Here is a 20,640-nt window from a genome sequence, read left to right as displayed (position 1 = left end):
CTCTGTGCCTCAGTTTCTACTTCATCAGCTGGAAACAGCAGCAGCAATTGGCCACATCCCTACAATAGCAGTGGAATACAGGTAGCATCCTCTAGATGTCAGCTACCACAATTTATTTGTTTCTTCCCAATGAAACGTAAATTCTTGAAAAGTGCATGTGCTGATGCATAAATGAACTTTATCTTACTCAATTTTTGCCTAGTGTAGTATAAGGCTCTCATTTTTAAAACATAAATTATCTGAATATGTTTTTCCTTATATCATACAAGTTAAAGGAATAAAAAAGAAGCTGACCAAAACTAAGCAAGCAAGCAAACAAACAAACCTGGAATAAACAAGTGCTAGCCAAATAGAAGAGCCTGACTATAAGGAAGGTTGACTAATGTATCTATTAAGTAAGAGAGAGGGAAGAATATCATCAATTAAAATTAATTAAAAAGTTTAATTATATATGATGCTGACCTCATGCTTCAGGAGCCTGAAACAAAGAAATACGGGTAGTCATGATATTTCCCCCATTTATCACTTTCACCTTAACAAGAACAAGCTTGTCCCTTCCATTGTTGTGGGTACCCGGTCATGACCTGAGATGATGGGTTAGCTCCTTCTCTGCTGAAAAGGAGAAGTCCCAAGGCCTGGCAAACAGCTTTCCATACCCATCTCCATCAGAGATTGTGTATTAGCATGTCTTGTTGATGATCCCTTTTCTTCAGCCTCAGCTACTGCCCGGTCTCAGTTTCCCATCTGGAAATGCAATTCAAGTAGCCCAATCAATTCTCCTTGCCCCTTTGGACTATAGAAATTCTGCCATTGTAGAGAATGAATCTGTCCAAGAAAAGGACGAAATCCTTCTTCACAAAACTTTTAAGTTGGACAGCATGAGTCTAATACATCTTGTTCTACTCATCCCCACTACAACAGGATGACCACTGTTCCACTCAAAGGTGCAGTGTCATGGGTTGACTGTTGTATCTCCCATATCAGTCAGACCCATATACATTCTGTGCAATTTTCAGACTACCCTCATGTGCTGGTAAATTACACTGGATTCTTTCCAGTTACTTCTCTTGAAATTAATCTTCATTTCAGACAGCCTGGCCTGTGGAGGGTTGCTGCATGTACTGATAAAACAACACAATCCAGCTATAGCCTTAAAGGCCTGAGTCATGTGGGAGCTGCCAGTCATTGGGGACGTACTTGTGTGCAGGCACCTTATGTTTTCCTGAGTGGGTCCACTAATATTACCAACAACACTAATGATACTTTTAATGTACTTGTACCAACTGCAATCTTACTTACTAACTGTGCTACTCATCTCAATATGCTGCCCATTATTGTGTTGCATCATCCCTCTTTTGTCAAGGAATAAGGCACCAGGATCTGACGGGCCTCCCTTATCCTTTACCATTTGTTGAGCATCTTCTGTTAATTTCTTGATTGACCCCACATGGGATAGGTTGCTGCTCATGTTTGGTGTGATGGAGGAGCTTGACATGGCGTCTTCATTTGGGGTGACAACATCGACCTTTTGAATGGTGGACTCAGCTGTTTCTCCGGGGTTGACGCCATCACACAGCCACACCAGTTGGCTTGGCGTTCACACAGGGTGATCAACAGCAGCTGAAAAGACACTAATGACAAATTCTCTTCCCCACAGGATGACAGGGCTTGGTCCATACCACTGACCAGAGGCTGGGTCCTTCCAGTGAGCAGATTTATGCTTTGATTGGTGACTAGAAACAAAGTAATGCTCTATGGACATAAGGTTGTTCATTGATATTTTAAAAATTTAAGACATATAATGTCAGATTGATTATAGTAGAGGGTACAGGCTTATAAGAAGTAGGGAGTACTCCCTGCTTTTGTTTGTGTAACATAGTTTTAAGGGTGAAATTGGCACATTCAATGATTGCTTGACCTGGAAGGTTATAAGGAATACTGTAGAGAGAGAAATGCAAACGTTTGTACAAAAGAGTCTAAAAGGAGCACTAGTGGAAGCAGGATCATTGCCAGTTTTTTTTCAGCTTTAATTGAGTTTATTGGTACATTTTAGGGATACAGTACAGTTACATTCATTGTTGGGATCTTGTACCTCTACATGACAAGTCTTGATTCTTATTTTTTCCCCTTACCCCTGCCCTCCCTTCACCCCCTCCTCCCCTCCCCATCTACAAACACTTTATTTCCATCTTTTCATTATCTCACATTTTTTTCTTTCCCCTTATTACCCTTCCCCTACCCATCTCACCTTCCCTACACCTTTAGCTCCTTTCTTCCCATTTCTAAATGTCAGTAATCTTATTAGAATCTTACATATTATTGCAGATTATTCACACCAGAGAAACTATTTGGTATTTACACATGTGTGACTTATTTATCTCACTTAGGAGTATATCTTCAATATGTATCCATTTTCCTATGAATGAATCTATTTTCTCGTTCTTTATGGCTGAGTAATATTCCATTTTCTAGAAAAACCACATCTTCTTTATCTAGTTTCCAACAGATGGGCAAATGGGCTGTTTCCAAGTTTTAGCTATTACAAACTGTGCCGCCATAAACATAGGTGTGCATATATCACTGTGATATGATTCTTTTAATTCTTTTGGAAATCTTTTGGAAGGATACCCAGCAGAAGGATGGCTGGGTCAAATGGAGCCTCTAGTCCAAGCTCTTTGAGGTATCTCCGTATTGATTTCCATAGTGGTTGCACCAGTCTGCACTCCCACCAACAGTGGAGAAGGGTTCCTTTCTCCCCACAACCCCGCCAACATTTGTTATTGTGTGATTTCTTGATAGCAGCCATTCTTTGTGGGGTGAGGTGGAATCTCAGTGTTGTTTTCATCTGCATCTCTCAAATGATCAGTGATGGGGAACATTTTTTCATATATTTACTTGCTGCTTTTACTTCTTTGTCTGAGAAATGTCTGTTCACTTTGGATGCCCATTTTTGAATCAGGTCTTTATATTTGGGGGGGCTGATTGTTTTGAGTTCTTTATATATTCTTGATAATAGTCCTTTGTCTGAGAAACAGCTGGTAAAAATTTTTTCCCACATTGTAGATTGTCTCAGTTCTGCTGATGGTTTCTTTTGAAGTACAGAAGCTTTTTAGTAAGATGAGATCCAGTTGTTGATTCTATCTGCTAGTTCCTGTGCTACTGAGGATTTGTTCATAAAGTCTTTTCCTATGCCAATGTCTTCCAGAGTTCTGCCTAACTTACCTTCCAGCAAGTTTAATGTTTCTGTTTTAATATTTAGAGCTTTAATCCATTTGGATTTTAATTTAGTGCATGGTGAAAGATAAGGGTCTGATTTTAATCTGTGGCAGGTTGACATCCAGTTTTTCCAACACCATTTATTAAAGAGGCTATCTTTCCTCCACTGAGGATGGTCAGCTCCTTTGTCAAAGATGAGGTAGCTGAGTACATCTGAGTTTGTTTTTGTGTCTTCCAGTCTGTTCCACTGATCCTCAGGCCTATTTCTTTGCCAGTGCCATGCTGTTTTTATCACAGTGGCTTTGTAGTATAGTTTCAAATTGGGAATTGTTATACCTGGTACCATGTGGGGACCATTGGCAATTTTGATAGCCCTTGGACAACCAAACACCTGAAAGGCACAAAGACAGTGATCAATAACATGTCAGGCAGCCTCGCCTGGTTGAGTGGAAGCGAAGATCATGGAGGTTAGGTGTCAACAGAAACATGAACATCTGAGGTGACCAAACACAGGCACATGAGTTATGCCCATCTGCCAGAGGTCACGAGGACACAGGCCTCTAGGATTGGAACCCTGGATGGGTGATGGAAGATGAAACACGTAGGTGGAACAGGCACAAACAGTGTTGCACGCCTGTCCTCAAGAAATATGAAACTTTGCGTAGGGCGGAAGTGTTTTGGTGAAAAACACAATGTGAGGTGGTAGCCTGTTGAAGGGCAAGTGGAAGAGGCCCAGGAAGCAAAAGAGCGAGCAATAAGATTATCAACAGTGTCGTTTCCCTGGCATAATGGCCCAGGGAGGGAGGAATGTGCACAAATGTGTGAGATCAAACAAGGGTAAAAGTGGCATCTTACACTGTCCCTCAGATGATGAAAAAGCTGAAAGAGAACTTCACTGTTAGTAGAGGAAGGGGTAGCAGTTTCTGTTTTTTGGACTACGCCCACTACATAGGCACTGTCCAAGTACAAATTAAAGGCGACAGAAGCAAAATCCTCAAGCACCCAGGTTGCGGCCTGCAATTTGGCACACTGAGTAGATGTAAAGCCAGTATCCTGAGATCAATTCCCACTCGTGGAATGATATCCCTCAAATCCATTAGAGGGGCCGTCTGTGGAAATAGTAACGGCTCCTTCCAAAGGCAAATGAAAGGAGTAAGGTTTTCAAGTTGTAAAATCTTGTACAAAGGTAGATGATTGTCAATCTGCCTGGGGAAGGAGGCTAAGGCAGTCTTGCCAATCTTCAGAAAACTGCCAAAGCCATTGCTGTTGTTGTAGGGAATAAGGTATAACAAGTACATGAGGATAGCATGACAGCAACTGAAGACAGCACCATCGTCCACGGCCTATCATGGCAACCACTAAAGAGGGATACGGGGTTAGAGAGCCAGGTGGCAAGTTAGGAAGATGGATCCACTCAAGAACCCCCTAAAGCTGTCACAGTGCTCTCGTTGGTGTATGTGGAGTGGACAAGGTCACCGACCATAGAGGCTGTTCAGGGACAACATGAGTCAGGACTGCCTAATGAGTACCCTTCTCCACCTTATGAGCTGAAAGTACTAGGAGGAGAGGTGAGGCAGGTGAAGGGTCACCTTCGAGGATTTTAAATAATGGTTGTAAGTCTGCAGTCGTTAAAGATAACGACAGTCGAAGCCAGTTGATGTCTCCCAGGAGCTTTGGAAAGTCATTAAGAGTAGAAAAATGATCAGTATGAATCTGAGCAAGTTGAGGTCTTACCTGAGTACTTTCTAAAATACATCCCAAATAAGAAAAAGGCTGTGTTTTTTGGATTTTATCTGGGACTATAACCAACTCCAAGGCGGAAAGACCCACCTGCAAGGCAGAATAAAGTTCCCGGAGCAAGCACAGCTAGAGAGGCATGGACTAGGTTAGAAGAATCTCATCTATATAATAAATAATATAAGCTGCAGGAAATTGTGTCCTCGGAGGTTGTGGCCCAGTCCACATGTTCCTGACAAAGAGTGGGACTATTGGTCATGCCTTGAGCTAGGCACTTCCACGGAAATCTTTTAGTGGGGCCTTGATTATTGGGTGAAGGAAGACTAAAGGCAAACATTTATAGTTGGAAGGAAAAAGAGGTTAAAAAAACCCAAAACAGCCCTTTAATCTATAACCAATTAACGAAAGGACAAAGGAATCATGGAAGGATTTGGAAGTCCGGGCTGCAGTGCCCCATAGGCTCCGTGGTCTTATTGATTGTGTGGAGATACTGTAGGATGCACCATTTTCCTGAATTTTTATCCCAAAAATTGGAGTATTCTAAGGACTAGTGGAGGGTTCTAGATGACCTGCTCCTAACTGTTCCTCTTTAAACTGGTATGCAGCTAGCAGTTTCTCCTGTGGTAAAGGCCACTGGTCAACCCAGACCAGACCATCTGACAGCCGTGTGATGGGTTTGGCCACTGGTTGGGGTGGAGAACTGACCACTGGCTCTAGGAAAAATGTGAGTAGCCCAAACTGTGATGGTTCTGTTTGTGTCAGGGTATGACAGGTTCTTTTCTTCGCTGACCATGATGTCCCAAACCCCTGTGAGGATTAAATCCCTGATTCAACATTTGTGAAGACGCAAGAGATTTGGGACATATCAGCAGGGACACTGTAGCACTTAAGACATCCCAGCCCCACACATTTACTGGTATGTTGGGTAATATGAAAGGCTGGAAAGTGCCTCGATGGCCCAGTCCACTAACAATTTTGAACTCTTGGCTGGGTGTTGTATCCATCCAACCCCTGGTAACTGGGTACGAACTTGGTCCAGTGGCCAGCTATGTGGCCAATGTCAGAAACTAATCACTGACACATCCACCCCAGTGTCCAGTAATTCTCTAAAAGCCTTTCCGTCAATAGCGAGATTGTATTCTGGCCTTTCACCTTTTATTTTAGTGACCCAATAAGCATCAGAAGAACTAAATCCTCTTGGTCCTGTGTGATCAGTTATAATGGCCTTGTAAGCTGGGTGGCCTTCGCCACAGGCAAAAGTAACAACTGGACAATCCTAGTGCCCCTAAGGGTATGAAAAAACTGTTGGGGAGAGAAAGCCACAATTTTTATTTCTCCTGCATACTCAGCATCTATGATTCCTGGAATGACTTACTGCTACATCCCAGCAATTAATCAACAGTGCCTCCCAGCAGGGGGCCACACACTCCCATAGAGAGTGCTTGAGGACCCATGTCCAGAGTCAGTATGACCCCAGCAGTGGAACTGAGGTCCAGTCCCATGCTCCCTGGGATTGCTGTGAGATGTGTTGGAGGCTGGCCGGAATGGCTGAGGTAGAATAGGTGAGTGTGCCCCCACTGTTGGACGGGGGCGGGGATGGCCCAGCTGGGCGTTTCCCAGAACCTGATGGCCGTCAGCATCTGTTTTAGACTTGCATTTGTCTAGCATCTGTCTTAGAGAAGCATTTTGGGCACAAGGAGGTAGGCTTTATGCCTCTCAAGGGAAATCCACCATTGTTTCTCACCAGTTCCGTCAAGGTACGTGGTGACTGGCCCTTTTTTCTACAGTGTCTAGCCGTGTGGCCCTTCTTTCCACAAATAAAACAAGCCCCATCCTTTTTTGTCTGAGGCTATAAAAAGGCTGCCAAGGTGGCCCCCTGCACATAGCAGCGACCTATATCAGCCCACAGTCTAATCATATTCTCTAGTGGGGCTTGTTTTTTGTGAGGGCATATAGCCTCCTTAACCCATTTATTTGCATTTTCAAAAGCCAATTGTTTACTACTTGTCCTGCTTCCTGATGATATATAATGCCAGAGAGGCTACCTGTAAAAGTTGACTCACAAAATTTTGGAAAGGCTCATCAGGCCCCTGTCTGATAGCAGTTATATCCATGGTTTTCTCCCTTTTGATGGGATTGCTCTCCAAGTTCGCAGGGCCATGAGCTGAATCTGATCATAAGCTGGATGGACATAAGTCAGACCCCCTGATTGCCCTCTCCAGTGAGCCTGTCCATAGTAATGGGAATGGTGTGCTGCCTGCCAGTTGCATGTGGCTTGTTCTGTGCACTGCTCAACGCAGGCTTCCACAACAAATAATCACCTGAGACAAGCAAGCCTTGGCCAGGGCTTTCTAATTATCTGAGGGCATAGCTACAGAGGCTACCTTCTCAGCCATCCCATAGTAAAAGGAGCCGTGGGCTCATAGGCAACAGTAGCCATTTCTGGCTCCTTTAAAGTTTTAAAAGGAATGGGCTCATGCCTAAGCATCTGTCCTGGATTATTTGGGTCAGGGAACCTCTATAATGGGGTATATTCCAGGCCTCAAACTTTCCAAGGCTTCCCCATGAGTATGAGCTTGTTCAAGTGTCATCTGTAGGGGGAAGAGTTGATACACAGCCAATGCAGAAGTGGACATCTGTGGCACAGCCAAATTCCCTTTAATGAAGTACAGCTGGCTGCTTTCTATTTTGCCCAAGATAGTGTGACTGCTCTAGATTTCACTTGCTGTGGTGCAGAAATGGAAAGAGCAGTCAGAGCTGCAAGCCTGGACATGATCGCTACATCTGAATCTGCCTGTCTCTGGGGCCCTCTGAGAAGCAATCTGAAAACTCAGAGGAGGGCACCTCGGTTGGAGCCAAGGGCTTCACTGGGGCTGAGAGTTCCATCCCCACCCCACCCACTCAGGAGCCTCGAGCTGCTCAGAGGCCACCTTTCATTTTCTCATAATCCTGGACCATCGTTTAAGGTGTGTCACTGTGTTTTGTGATGAATCATCAATGGCACATTAGATCGATGGATGGGCATCCAAACACTCATTAACCAAAGACCACAAAGAAAAGGAACCTTAACTGGATCTTTGGCAGTATAATGATCTCTCAATTGTTTCCCTGCTTTGTGCCTAGTGGCAAGCTTCACCTTGCCCTGCTCTGGAAACCGAGGACAGGTATTTTGAACAAAAGAAAGAAAAGAGCAAAGCTGGTCTAGTTTGACTTTAGTCCCCTTAGCCTTTAGCAATTTGTGAAGCACATGAATATAGATAGCGCTGTTGCTCATTTGAGCCTGACAGTCCCATGGGTGGTCACACCCAGTAAACCGCTCACCTCCCCCTTTGTATACGCTAATGGAGGTATCTCCTCACCTGAGTTTTGAAGTCTCATACAGGCCATTTTGGGTGCCAGATGCCATGACCCGCACAGCGTAGGGTCTGAAGCCAGGGAAAGCGGTGGGAGATGATGAAAAAACGAAGAAACAAAGACTATTCTTGAAAATTGGGACCAGGAGCTAATGGCCACCTGGAGTCCCAAGCTCTCTTTATTTATAGTGGAAGGCAAACAGCAAGAGGAGGTGGGACAAAAAGTGTTATGGCCTATGTGGCCAGGGCGGAATGTAGTGTGATTTTTTTCGTGATGGGGTGGGGGTTGGATAGCAGGAGAGGAACAGGGAAGGATACATAAAGTAACTGTCTCCTGGGCTGTGCCATCCAGGATCTATAGTATTAGCCAAACAGACACGGTTTGTTTGACTGTCTAATCTATGGAGGAGAAAGGAAGCAGAGAGGAGGTGAAGAACCGTCTTCAGACTTGACCCGTGGCAGTTGAGGCCACTTTTCTATGGTGATGCTTGTGGGCAAAGCACCTCCTACCAGCACTTGTTTACAGCTCTCTCTTTCCACTGGCTCAGGTCGGAATCTACCTGTATTCCACCTGAGCTTCTAAATGTTTTGTCTCATCGAGTCTGCCACCCTGATATTGACTCTTGGGGCCCACATATATGGTTTGCTGTTACTCTGCCACAATCCCAATCACTGGGTAATGTGAGTCGCAGTGTCATGGCACAGTCCAAGAGCCTTTGGAAGGGAAATGGCCCCATGTTATTGTCTAAATCAACTCTTTTCAAGAGTACTGTATAGCCATCCCTCAGTCTCCACAGTGGATCGGTGCCAGGAACCCCATGGATGCCCAAAGTTCCTTGTATAAAATGGGACAATATTTGCATGTAACTTGTGTGCATCCTACTGTATGCTTTAAATCATCTCTGGACTATTTATAATAACTCTTACAGGTACAGTGTAAATGTGAGTAAGTAGCTCTTATACTATATTGTTTAGGTTAGAATGAGAAGGGGAAAAGTCTGTACACATTCAGTACAGACACCATTTATTTTCTGTAATATTTTTGACCCATGGACCACAGGTTCTGTGGATATGGAGGACAAACTATACTCGGCCCTCCCCTCTCTCTACTGCCACAGCACACTGGACTAAGGGTGGGGTTGCTTCTGTTTATTCATGGTATTGTAAACAAAGATAGGGTGAAAAAAATATATATGTAAGTTCACACATGTGCATATATATCTGTGGGATAGATCCTCTAAAGCAGATTGCTGGGCCAGAGAGGACATGAATTTGTAGATTTGATAGCTACTGCCCCAGTTCCCCTGCACTGGGGTTCTAGCAATTTATCCTAAAGGGGTGAGTACCACATAACAGCTGCAGACTCAAAACCAGTATCTTCCTGCTCCATCCAGGGAGGAAGGGAAAGCAGCATGAGAAAGAAAGAAGGATGCAGTAGGTCCCTTCTGCAGTTCACAAACACTTTTGTTTGCAAACAATGTGGTTTACAAACACAAGTGTTTGGCTTTTTTTTTTTTTTCAAACTCTGCATCTGGTGACAAACACGACTGCAGCCATCTTTCCCACACAAACACAAATGTGACCAACTTTCCAAAGTCATAGAACAAATTAAGTTCATGAACCAAGGTACTACTGTATCTGCCAGATCTCTTTTTACACTCCGGGTACTCTCTGCTACAGTTTGAGGCAAAATGTGTTTCTTCAACTTTACAAATGAGGAGGCCGAATCTCAGAAGGTTAAGGAAGTTTACACAGTGTCTCAAGTCAGTGGAGCAGGAGTCTGGTGCCGTGGTTGGCTTTGAGACCCATGTTGGTTTCAGGGGGCCAGTCAGGGGTCCAGGGAGGGTATCTCAGCAAGGCTCCTGTGTCTTCTTGAGGCTGTTTCTATCAACAATCATGAACAGTGGACTCCATTTCCCAAACACTTTATTCTCTTGCTTGCCTTGAACTTCAGGTATCCGAGCTCAGCTTATCTTTCCCACCTCTCAGTTTCCTGCTCCCAGATCTCAATGACTGACCCTCACAAGGGAGTTCTGTGGCTGGAACAGGGTTCTTCCAGGTATGGCTCTCCAAGAAGAGCATCTAGCCACAACTCCAGGTCCCGAACTAGCTGCTCCAGCTCCTGCACTTCCTCCTCTAACTTCTCCAAGAAAACATGCAAGCTCTTCTTCAGCCAGTTCCTGAGGAGCTTTATTGGTTCTTCAGAGGGTTCACTGGTCTGATATTCAAACCCCTGAAAGGTAGACATCAAAGTTTTTTCTTGACATTTTCTACTTGGCTTCTTGGTTTTAGGAAGCTCCCTGGGTCTTTGCACATGTTATTCATTCTGCCTGCAGTACACATCCCAACCTCCTCCACCTGGCCAGCTCCTTTTTGTCTTCCCTGACCAAGCTTGCCAATGATGCTCACCTGGAAAACCTTCTTGGTTCCCATACCTTGTAGCCCCCTCATTACATTCTTAAATATGTTACCTGGGAAGCCACGGGATTCTGGGAGTAGTTACATTCCTTGACTCTTTTGTACATCTCCCAACTTCTTCCTGCAAGAGGCACAAACAGCACCTCTTAATAGGTGGCAATTGAAATAAACACCATTGTTCTTCCCATTGGGAAGAGCAAGTAGGAGAGGGCAGATTGTGGGGGGCCCCTTGGTAGACATCCATCTCCAGAGTCCCCACCTGATCGTGTGCACTTGGCTTATCCCTTCTCAGCTTCCAGAATGCTTACCTGATATCCCTGTGCCCAAGTACAGCACCAAGACCAGCAGTGTGAACAGCATCTGGGGGCAAGAAGAAGAGAAGGGAAGGGCACAGGAGGGTGAGTTCCAGAGCTCTTTTGTCTCCCCTGCTTCCCCAACTGGGCCAGGCACAGGGGAGCTACAAGATGGCTTTAGAGCTTGACTTTATTTCTAGTGATCTAAGATCCATACGCTCACTGAAGAAAATCCCAAACATTGCGGAAATATATGACATGATGATTCACTGGCATTTGTTTTCCCTCTTTTCTCTCTTCTGAAAGAGAAAGCCCAGATCTGCTCTTCTTCCTTGAATAACTATTACATTTCTCACTTTAATCAATCCTTAAAAGGAATTAATTTTATTGCGGCATAATTTCCATACAAAGACATGCACACAAGTTTTATGTACAGTTGGATGAGTTTTGACAAATGTCTATTCTTGCGGAGTAGCACCTCAAGGAAGATCTGGAACTTCGTCACCTTAGAAAGCTTCCTTGTGCCCCTTGTAGTCCATTTTCTTACCTCATCCCACTGGAAGAGCCATTACTGCACTTCCTGTCACTACAGTCACTTTATCCGGTCCACAACTTCATATAAATGAAGTCACATGGTTATATCTGCTTTTGTGTTTGGTTCCTTCTGCTTGACCTGCTGTTTCTGAGATTCCTCCATGTTTTTGTGCTTTCATTTTCTTGATGAGTATTTATACTGTGTGAATATAGTATGGTCTCTTCACCTGTCGATGCACTGTTGGGTTGTTTCTGCTTTTATGCTATGAAAACACATGCGCAAATCTTTGCGTGTACATATGTTCTCATTGCTTTTGGGTTAATATCCAGATAGGAAATCTGGGTCATATGGTGTTTGCTTAATCTTATAAGACTCTGCCAAACTGTTTTCAAGGTATATTTATATTCCTGCTAGCAATTTGTAAGAGTTCTAGGTGCTCTACATCCTTGTCAACACTTCATATTGTCAATCTTAATTTTAGGCATTCCATTGCTTGTGTAAAGACATCTCAATCTATTCTTATATCCATTTACCTAGTGGCTAATGATGTTGAGCATTTTGTCATGCATCTATTGATTCATAATTTACATACTTTTTTGTTATGTGTGTATTAAAATCTCATTTTTATTGCTATTTGTCTTGTTTAGATGTTAATAGTTTTTTATGTATTCAGCGTATAAGTTATTTGATAGATATTTGTATTGTGAATATTTTCTCCATCTCTGTGGCTTGTCTTTTCATTTTCTTGTTAGTGTCTTGAAGATCAAAAGATTTCAGTTTTGGGTTTTTTGTTTTTTGTTTTTGTTTTTTTTTGCACTGGGTATTCAAACTCAGGACCTTGTGCTTGTGAGGCAGGCAGCAGAACCACTGAGCTAAAATCCCTGGCCCCCAAAAGATTTCAGTTTCTGTTTGTTGTTTTTTGTTTGTTTGTTTGTTTTTGGTGCTGGGGATCGAACTCGGGTCCTTGCGCTTGTGAGGCAGGCCACCGAACTGCTCAGCTAAATCCCCAGCCCAAGATTTCAGTTTTGATGAAGTTCACTTAACAAAATTTTTCCTTTCATCATGCTTTTTGTGTGAAGTTAAAAATTTTGTGTATTTCAGTCATGATTCTTCCTGTTTTTTTTAGACATTTTTTGTTTTAGATTTTACATTGAGATGTACAATTCATTTAATTTTTAATATGTAATATGAAGAAGGGCTTGAGATATTTTTTCATACAAATATCTAGTTGTTTTAGTTTTATTTCTATAAAAATTCTAATTTTTCCTCACTGAATTACATTGTGGTGTCTTTGTAAAAATATGTCTATTATGTGTTCTATTTCTGGATTTTATTGTGTTTTACTGCTTTACATTGTAGCTATGAGGTATGATCAAAATTATGGTGAGGGCTGGGGATTCAGCTCAGTGATTCTGCGCCTGCCTCACAAGTGTGAGGACCTGAGTTCAATCCCTGGTACCAAAAAAAAAAAAAAAATGGTGAATGTTAAAATTTTAAAAATTACAGTAAAAGGACACATTGCCATGAATCCTCTCCAAAGTATACTTCTTAGTTTGAACATGTATCCCATTGTTCTCACTGCTTTCTGAAGCAATTCTGGAAGTCCTCTTTTGTGGGTATTTTTTCATGGGTGCCTTTATGAACTTAATTCCAAATGTTTATAGCAGTTTCTGTCAAACAAAAAATTATGGTGTGTCCTCATCCATCTTATTCACCAGACCTGTCACTGTGGGATTTCTTCCTATGTCAAAATGATAACAAAAGGAAAAGTTTTGAGTCAATTCAGGATATCGAGGCAGTTATGACAGTACAACTAAAGACACTCATGAAACAAGACTCCCAGAAATGTTTCAGAAAGTGGCAAGAATGACATAATAATTATGTTCTAACCAAGGGGAAGTATTTTGAGGAAGATGAATGACTGTCTTTTAGTATAATAAATTTTTAAAAATTAAGTATTCACTGTAGTTTTTGATCACAGGGTGTATGCTCGCATCAATACTAAATTTGTATTAAACTGTATATGCTAGCACTCACCATTCATTGGATGCCTTGAAGAATAGAAATGTGCTTTCTCTCAGTTCTGGAGGCTGGAAGTTGATATCAAGATGCTGGTGGGCTGGTGAGGCCTGTTTTACTGCGTTACCACATTGAGTTTTCCTCTGGTTTGCACATCTCTGCTCTCTCTTCTTAAAAGCATATCAGTATTATGGGGCTATTGCACATCCTCCTTTTACTTCCTTAATGGCTTTATCCATAAATATAGTTTCTTTGGGGCTAGGGCTTCAACATATGAAGTTTAGGGGACACAATTCTGGCCATAACGATTATATGATAACTGTTTTATTGCATTGATTGTATATTTATGTATCTATTTTATATAATACACAGTGTCTAGATTACTATTGTTTCATAGCAATGCTTGAAATAAGTCTGTAATTTTTTGAACTTTGTTATTTTTCAAATTTAAGTTTTGCATGCTTTGCATTTTCATATGTGTGTGTGTGTGTGTGTGTATATATATATATATACATATATATGTATGTATGTATTTCACAGTCTTCTTTTAAAATTTCTATTAGAAAAAAACTGCTGAGATTTTGATTGGTACTACCTTAACTATATAGATTAATTTAATAAGCAGAAACTATTGTATAGAGGCCTTACACATCTTTCCAAAGTATTGCATGTTTTTGATGGTATTATAAATGCAAATTTCAAATTTCACTTTCCAATTGTTTTTCGTCTACAGAAATCAAATTGAATTAGTGTCTTATGATTTAACTCAAAGGTTAAGGGTTGCAATAAATTGCCAAAGGTTGCAATTTATTGAATTTTTGCATTAAATTCATACATGTTACCTAGAAAAATTCAAGGAACAAGAATTTGAAGAGAACAATTTTTATTATTTTCCATTGTTATATGCTGCCCCAAAAATAGACCAGTAGGCATAAAATAATTAATTCAAATAGTATTTTTGTAGAGTTTAGGATTTTGTATGTAGAAAATTTGGGTGTCTATGAGGAAAGTTTTGTTTAATTCTTTTCAGGTTTCCTTCAAGCAAACCAGCCTTTCCCCCCTTGATTTGTATATTGATTAGAACCATCAATAAATTATAAATAAGTGATAAAACCGAATAACTTCCTCTTTTTCAATTTGAAAAAATAAGTGAAAGAGGAAAATAGTTAAATTTCACCATAAAATGTTGGCTTAGTTATAGATGTTTCATTGTCTTCTTTAATAAGGTAAAAATAGTTTCCTTTTATTCCTAGTTCTCTGGGAAGTTTAACATGAATGAATGAATGATGAATTAGGGAAATGCTTTTTCTGTATCCACCAAGATATTATGTAAGTGGCCCCTTATTGTGGTAAATTGCCTTAGTTGACTTTTGAATAATGAACCAACCTTGCATTCCTTCAATAGACTCTCTTTGTTCGCAATGTGTGAGTCCTTTCATATACAATTGTTCCTCAGTATCCACAGGGGATTGGCTCCAAGATGGCCTGTGGACACCAAAGCCCATAGGCGCTCAAGTCCTTTATATAGAATCCTATGGCATTTAGTATATGTGCTACCAAAGTGAGTACATATAGCATTTATATTTAACCTACATACCTCCTCCTCCTGTATATTTAAATCATCTCTCAATTACTTATCATGCTTAATACAATGAAAATACTGTGTAATTATTGTTTTATTATACTGTTTAGGAAATAAGGACAAGAAAAAAAATCCATGTGTTCAGTACAGATGCAACAGTTATAGGCCTAACTACACATTACATGTCAACAAAAACATAACTTTTGTGGGGAATTATTTGACCTACTAGTTAAATCCCCAGATGTAGAACCTACAGATATGGAAGGTAGACTACACTGCTGGATTCTATTTGCTACTATTGTGTTAAGATTTGTTTTTTTGTTTTTGTTTGTTTGTTTGTATCTGCATTTAAAGATTGGGCTTTTTTTCCTATAAGGTTGACAAGTTTGATAATCAAAGTTATGTTGTCCCTTAAAATGAGTTGGTAAGAATTTCTTCATTCTCCATATTTTATGGCAGAATTTGTATAAGATTGGTATTGCTTTTTGCCCAAATGAATAGTTATTAACCCTTTTTAAAAATTTTTTGAGACAGGGTGTCACTATGTACTTGAGACTTACTTGGAACTCACTATGTAGCCCAGCCTGGCCTCAAACTCACAGCAATTCTCCTGCCTCAGCCTCCTGAGTGCTGGGATTACAGCTGTGTGCCACCACGCCTGGCAACACTTTCTACTTCCTTTTGAGTCCATTTATATATATTCATTCAATACCTGTTTTGCACTAAATACCATTTCAGACATGGGGGATTTAGCAGGAAACAAAAAGCCCCAGCCTTCCTGGAAATACAGACCTTCTGCTCTTATTGCTGAGAATTAAATGAGAGAGTATTGGTAATGGCTTGGGGAAGAAGCCCCCAAACCTACATGCTGTGCTTCACCAGGTTGGGATCAGGGAAAGTCAGTGGAAGGCCTGTTCCTACAGTCTTACAGTCTGCTCGAGTGGTCAAGAGGATTTAGGAGGAAAACAGCATCACTGGACCTGGCCTTACCTGCTTCTTGTCCTCATAGTGGCTGCCCCTTCTCTGTTCACACAGCTCAGCTGCCACCCTTGCCCTGCCATCCATCTGTTGGAATTCCATGTCCTCAGGTCAGGCTGCCTGAGTGCAGCAAGGTGTTCGCAGTGGACAGGTAAATGGGCCTTCTCACCTCTGGTCACCTCTCAACCATGAATTCTGATGTCACAGAAGGTAGGGGACAGCAAAGCTCCAACTGCCCATTATCCTGAATTTCAACACCTTCTTTCACTTTTCCATGTTTATGTAGAAAATAATGATTGCCAAAAGATTTTACTTTAGGATTTTATTTTTACGATCTCTTTCCTTCTATATTTACAAGTTTTTAGTAACATGTGAGCTAAAAATAAGAAGTAAAAAAGTTACTTTTAATGAAAAATTTCCTGGAGATTCATAAGCTGTTATAAGAAATAGTACAGAGATTTTGTGTATCATTTTTCCAACTTTTCTCAATAGTAACATCTTTTGTCACTGTAGGATGACATGAAAACCAGGATATTGATAGACTCTTACCAAAACTTACACTGTTTAATTTGTACTCACTTGTGTGTGCATTTTAGACACACATTTTAGACACATTTTTGTCACCGCGGTAGTTTTATAAAACCTATCGTAACAGTCAAGATATCGAATCCCCGAAGTACAGGAGTTTCTGTTACCCCCTTGATGCCTGTTGCCCCCCCTGACCCAACCCACTGTCCCTAACTCCTAAAAACCACACACCTGTTCTCCATTTCCAAAATGGTGTCATTTCACATTGTTGTATAAATGCAACCAAACACTATGTAACATTTGGGGACCAGTCTTACAAAAACAAACACACAGTTGTTCCTTGTCATTCACAAAGAGATTGGTCCCAGGACCCCTGAAGATACCAAAGTTCAAGAATGCTCAAATCCTTAGCATAAAATGGTGCAGTATGTGCGCATAACCCACATCCATCCTCCTGTACATTTTCAATGATCTCTAGATTACTGATAATACCTAGTAAATGCTATGTAACTAGCTGTTGGATTGTTTTTTAGGGGGACAATGACATGAAAAAAGTTGGTACATGATCAGTGTGACAAAATTTTTTCAAATAATTTTGATTTATGACTGGAGCTGATTGATACACAGAACCCGTTGATGTAGAAAACTGACTTAGTGTAATTCTCAGTGGATTCATCCAGGTTGTTTCATGCATTAGTCATTTGCTCATTTTTACCACTGGATACCATTGCATGACATACATGCATTACATTTTGCTTAACCAGTCACCCTCAAAGTATATCTTCAAAACATGTTAAAAATCTTGTCTTTTTATTCTCTTCACATGGGCCATTGCAGAGATAATTTTAATTATTTTGTTTTATGAGTCGAGCTTTTCCATATCCAGTTGAAGAACTCTTTACCTAGACCTTGTTCTTAAAGATTTATCTTTTGAAAAAAAGTTTTATAGTTTTATGCCTTACATTCTCATTCATAATTCATTTGGAATTAATTTTCATGTAAAGTTAATTTCTTTTGGCCTGTGGATATCCAATTGCTCCAGCACCACCTGTTGAAAAGCCTATGGGTAGAGACCTCACAACCTGAACCTTAAAGTGGATCTGGTGCCCAGCCTTTGGGTTATGGAAGAAAAACCCATATTTGTAGCAAGGATGGCACACTCAGATGCACTGATGTTTTGAAAAACTAATAAAATGAGAGGAGTAGACTGGGTGGAAGATAACAGCACAGTAAGGACCAAGGCAAGATTATAGCATATATTTAGAATACCCAGCCAACTGTTGGCATGGAAATGTAGGGTTCATGCCATCTTTTATGCGAATTCTCCTGACTCATACTGCTGGCATCAAATCGAACTTCAGAAAAAAAAAATACACCGTGTGGGTTGAATACAGATAGTCTGTGAACTCTGATTTACTGTGTGTCTGCTGTGTGACAGGCACCTTGCTGGTCCCAAACATAGCTTGACCGTAATCCTAAGAATGGGCCCCACATGCGGGAGCCATAGATCTCATATGGCTTTCTAAAATAAGAAAAGGCAAATTCTGGGGGAATGGAAAAAAGGAACTTCTGGAGCTAATGGGGAGGCTGACAATTTAGCGAGGTAACTGTGACTGGAACCCTAGGTGAAGGTACTCCACAGGCACGGTCTGAACTCAGAACTGCATACTAGGGGCAAATGTGCCAGGAAAGAACTCTAAGCTATCAAGGTCTCTGTAACATTTCCACAAATGGGATGGTTTAAAATGAAGAGATATTAACTTTCTTACGCTTCTGGAGACAAATCCAAGGTCAGCGGCACTGGGCTAAGCTATTGTGGAATCAGCCTGGAGGTACTAGGAGGGAATTCTTTTCTTGCTCCTTCCAGCTTCTGGTGGCTGCCGGCATTCCTTGGCTTTTGGCAACATCACTCTAACCTCTGCTTCTTTGGTCACATTGTGTCTCCTCTTGTGTGTGTGAGCTCACCCTGTGGTTCTCTTATAAAGATACCTGGGATTGTGTTAAGGCCCACTGGATAATCCAAGATCCTCTTCTCAACTCAAAATTCTTAATTTAATGACACCCATACAGTTCTCTTTTACGATATCAGGTAATATTCTCAGGTCCCAGGGATTAGGATGTGGATACCTTCTGGGGAACTCTTGTAGCTTACCATGATATCTTGGGGCAAGTCCCTGAAGATTCAGAGCTCTTGGCAGGTATGGCTCTTAGGCTAAGCCTTGTCCCAGGCCTGCTTCTGAGCTGTCGAAGAGGAGAGGAAGATGCGGGCTTCCTCCAGTGGGAGGCAGGCAGCACCACCCACCATCACCAGGGATCATGAGAAGAGCAGTTATCTCCAGGGACAGAGGCACTGGGTTGTGAGTGAACTATGGCTTACTTTTCCTCCCAGCCCCACTGACATAGAGCTAGCTCTGAGAGGCTGGAAGATGTGTAAACTATGAGGGCCAAGAGGCCAGGGACCATCTCCCTTGTGTCCTCTGTAAATTTAGCATGATTACTGACACTTAGTAGGTACTCAGTATTTATTAGCAGGTTGTTGCCTCCCAGCTAGTCTATTTTCTCTCTCCTGTTAATGCAGCCAGTGCCCCAGGGATGTCAGACCAGCTGAGGGGACAGATGTATACATTTACACACAGCCTTGCCATCTGCCTGCCTGCTGGGGACACGGGCCACACCAAAAATACCCTTCTTTATGCTCCATTAATCAGAAAGCTAAAAGAACTGTGAACAGTGGACCAAAAAGGGAAAAAAAAAGTGGGATTAATTTATGAGGCGTTTTGCTGCCTGGATGGCTCATTGCATCCCTGTCCTGGCAACGCTGCTCTGTAATGTGCTTCTAGACTTACTGTACTTCAACATCCAGGGGCTCTTTTGTAACATGCCAAATATTCTGCCGTTATTGTTCTAGGCACCTCCTGTTGGTCATTGGGCTAATTTATTTCAGTCGGAATTTCAGGACCAGACACAACTCTTATTACTCACTGCTTCGGAGAGGGAATAAAAGAGCAATTGATATTTGGAAAAATGAAAAATATGTCCAGAACATTTTGGGCCCCAAAGCCAAGAAGGGAAAAAAAAGGCTGTGTAGAGGGGAGCTAGAGGGAAAAGTCAGCAGCCTCACCTAGCCATGTACTCTGTCATGGGCCGTCTCGGAGACACAGAGTCTAGAAGGTCTACAGACAGATGAATCAATGACAGGGCACTGAGAAGTCTTCAGACACCTGGGTCCTTCTGTACATGACTTCAGCTGCCACCTGCAGGAGCAGGAGTGGAAAAGATTGCAGTGTGGAGTACTCCTCTCAATGACCTGAGTGTGTGAAAGCTGGTCTCAGGTTGGAGGGTGAGGGAGAGATCCCAGTGTGCTTGTTTCATTCCTATGGCCACTTGCTCCTGAATCCAAGACTCTTCAGGGAAAATTAACTTAGGCATAGGATTCTGGGATGTGACGGTCCAGAGGCACTTGCTTTCAGGAACTCTATGATGCTAAGGAGCAACAGGAGTCTGCTAGAGGGTCAGTGGGGTTATTATGAGGCAGACAGCTTCTTTGCCATGTAAAATTCTTTGCCTGGTGTGTGCATGTGAAATCTATGACTTTGGTGTTCCTGGAAGTTCTGGGACTTTGGCAGACAGTGGCTTCTGCAGATGCACAACAGGGAGGGATGATTTGGCTCTGTGCTGGCCAACAGAAGCCCGGGGTGATGTGTGCAGAAAGGGCTGTCTACATGTATGCCAGGCTTTCTGTGGTAGAGTCATTGCTTAGCCAGGCAGTCTACCCATGAGACCCTGACCACACACTGCACCTTACAGTCTCCTTATGTGTGAGGCAGGCATTAAAGTATCTGACTTCCAGGGTTGTTGTAAGGAAAAGAAAAATCATACATAAAGTTTTGGACCATAGTGATGATCGTATCTATCTGTCTTTATTGTACATTTAATTTCAAGCATCCGTGTGTTCCTTCTCACATGAAATCATGGTGACAA

General features: G+C 41.8%; 1 protein-coding gene across 2 annotated transcripts; it reads right to left on the bottom strand.

Moving 5' to 3' along the window:
* Positions 1-518: 518 nt before the first annotated feature.
* On the bottom strand, positions 519-16,297 carry Smim23 (small integral membrane protein 23). Of its 2 annotated transcripts, XR_004516356.1 has the most exons (5): positions 16,144-16,297; positions 11,033-11,084; positions 10,778-10,845; positions 1,406-1,620; positions 519-744 (listed from the first exon to the last, which is right to left on the bottom strand). XR_004516356.1 is itself a non-coding variant. In XM_010622175.3 (4 exons), the coding sequence occupies exons 1-4, from the start codon at positions 16,231-16,233 to the stop codon at positions 10,327-10,329; spliced, it is 423 nt and encodes a 140-aa protein (XP_010620477.3). In that variant the 5' UTR covers positions 16,234-16,297; the 3' UTR covers positions 10,220-10,326. The 2 variants fall into 2 exon arrangements, 1 of the variants encoding a protein (XP_010620477.3); XM_010622175.3 differs by lacking the exons at positions 519-744; positions 1,406-1,620 and adding an exon at positions 10,220-10,539.
* Between the last annotated feature and the right edge of the window lie 4,343 nt (positions 16,298-20,640).

This window comes from Fukomys damarensis, unplaced genomic scaffold (genome assembly GCF_012274545.1).
Source record: "Fukomys damarensis isolate Sample0158 unplaced genomic scaffold, DMR_v1.0_HiC HiC_scaffold_9, whole genome shotgun sequence".
In the NCBI taxonomy this organism is placed as follows: domain Eukaryota; kingdom Metazoa; phylum Chordata; class Mammalia; order Rodentia; family Bathyergidae; genus Fukomys; species Fukomys damarensis.
The sequence above is the reverse complement of the archived record's forward strand: the minus strand, read 5'-3'. Positions and strand labels throughout refer to the sequence as shown.

Coding starts and splice junctions, on each gene's coding strand:
- Smim23 (XM_010622175.3), bottom strand. CDS start 16,233: ATGGAATTCCAACAGATGGATGGCAGGGCAAGGGTGGCAGCTGAGCTG. Junction 10,846..11,032: donor CTTGGGCACAGGGATATCAG/GTAAGCATTCTG, acceptor TGCCTCTTGCAG/GAAGAAGTTGGGAGATGTAC. Junction 10,540..10,777: donor AGAATCCCGTGGCTTCCCAG/GTAACATATTTA, acceptor TCTACCTTTCAG/GGGTTTGAATATCAGACCAG.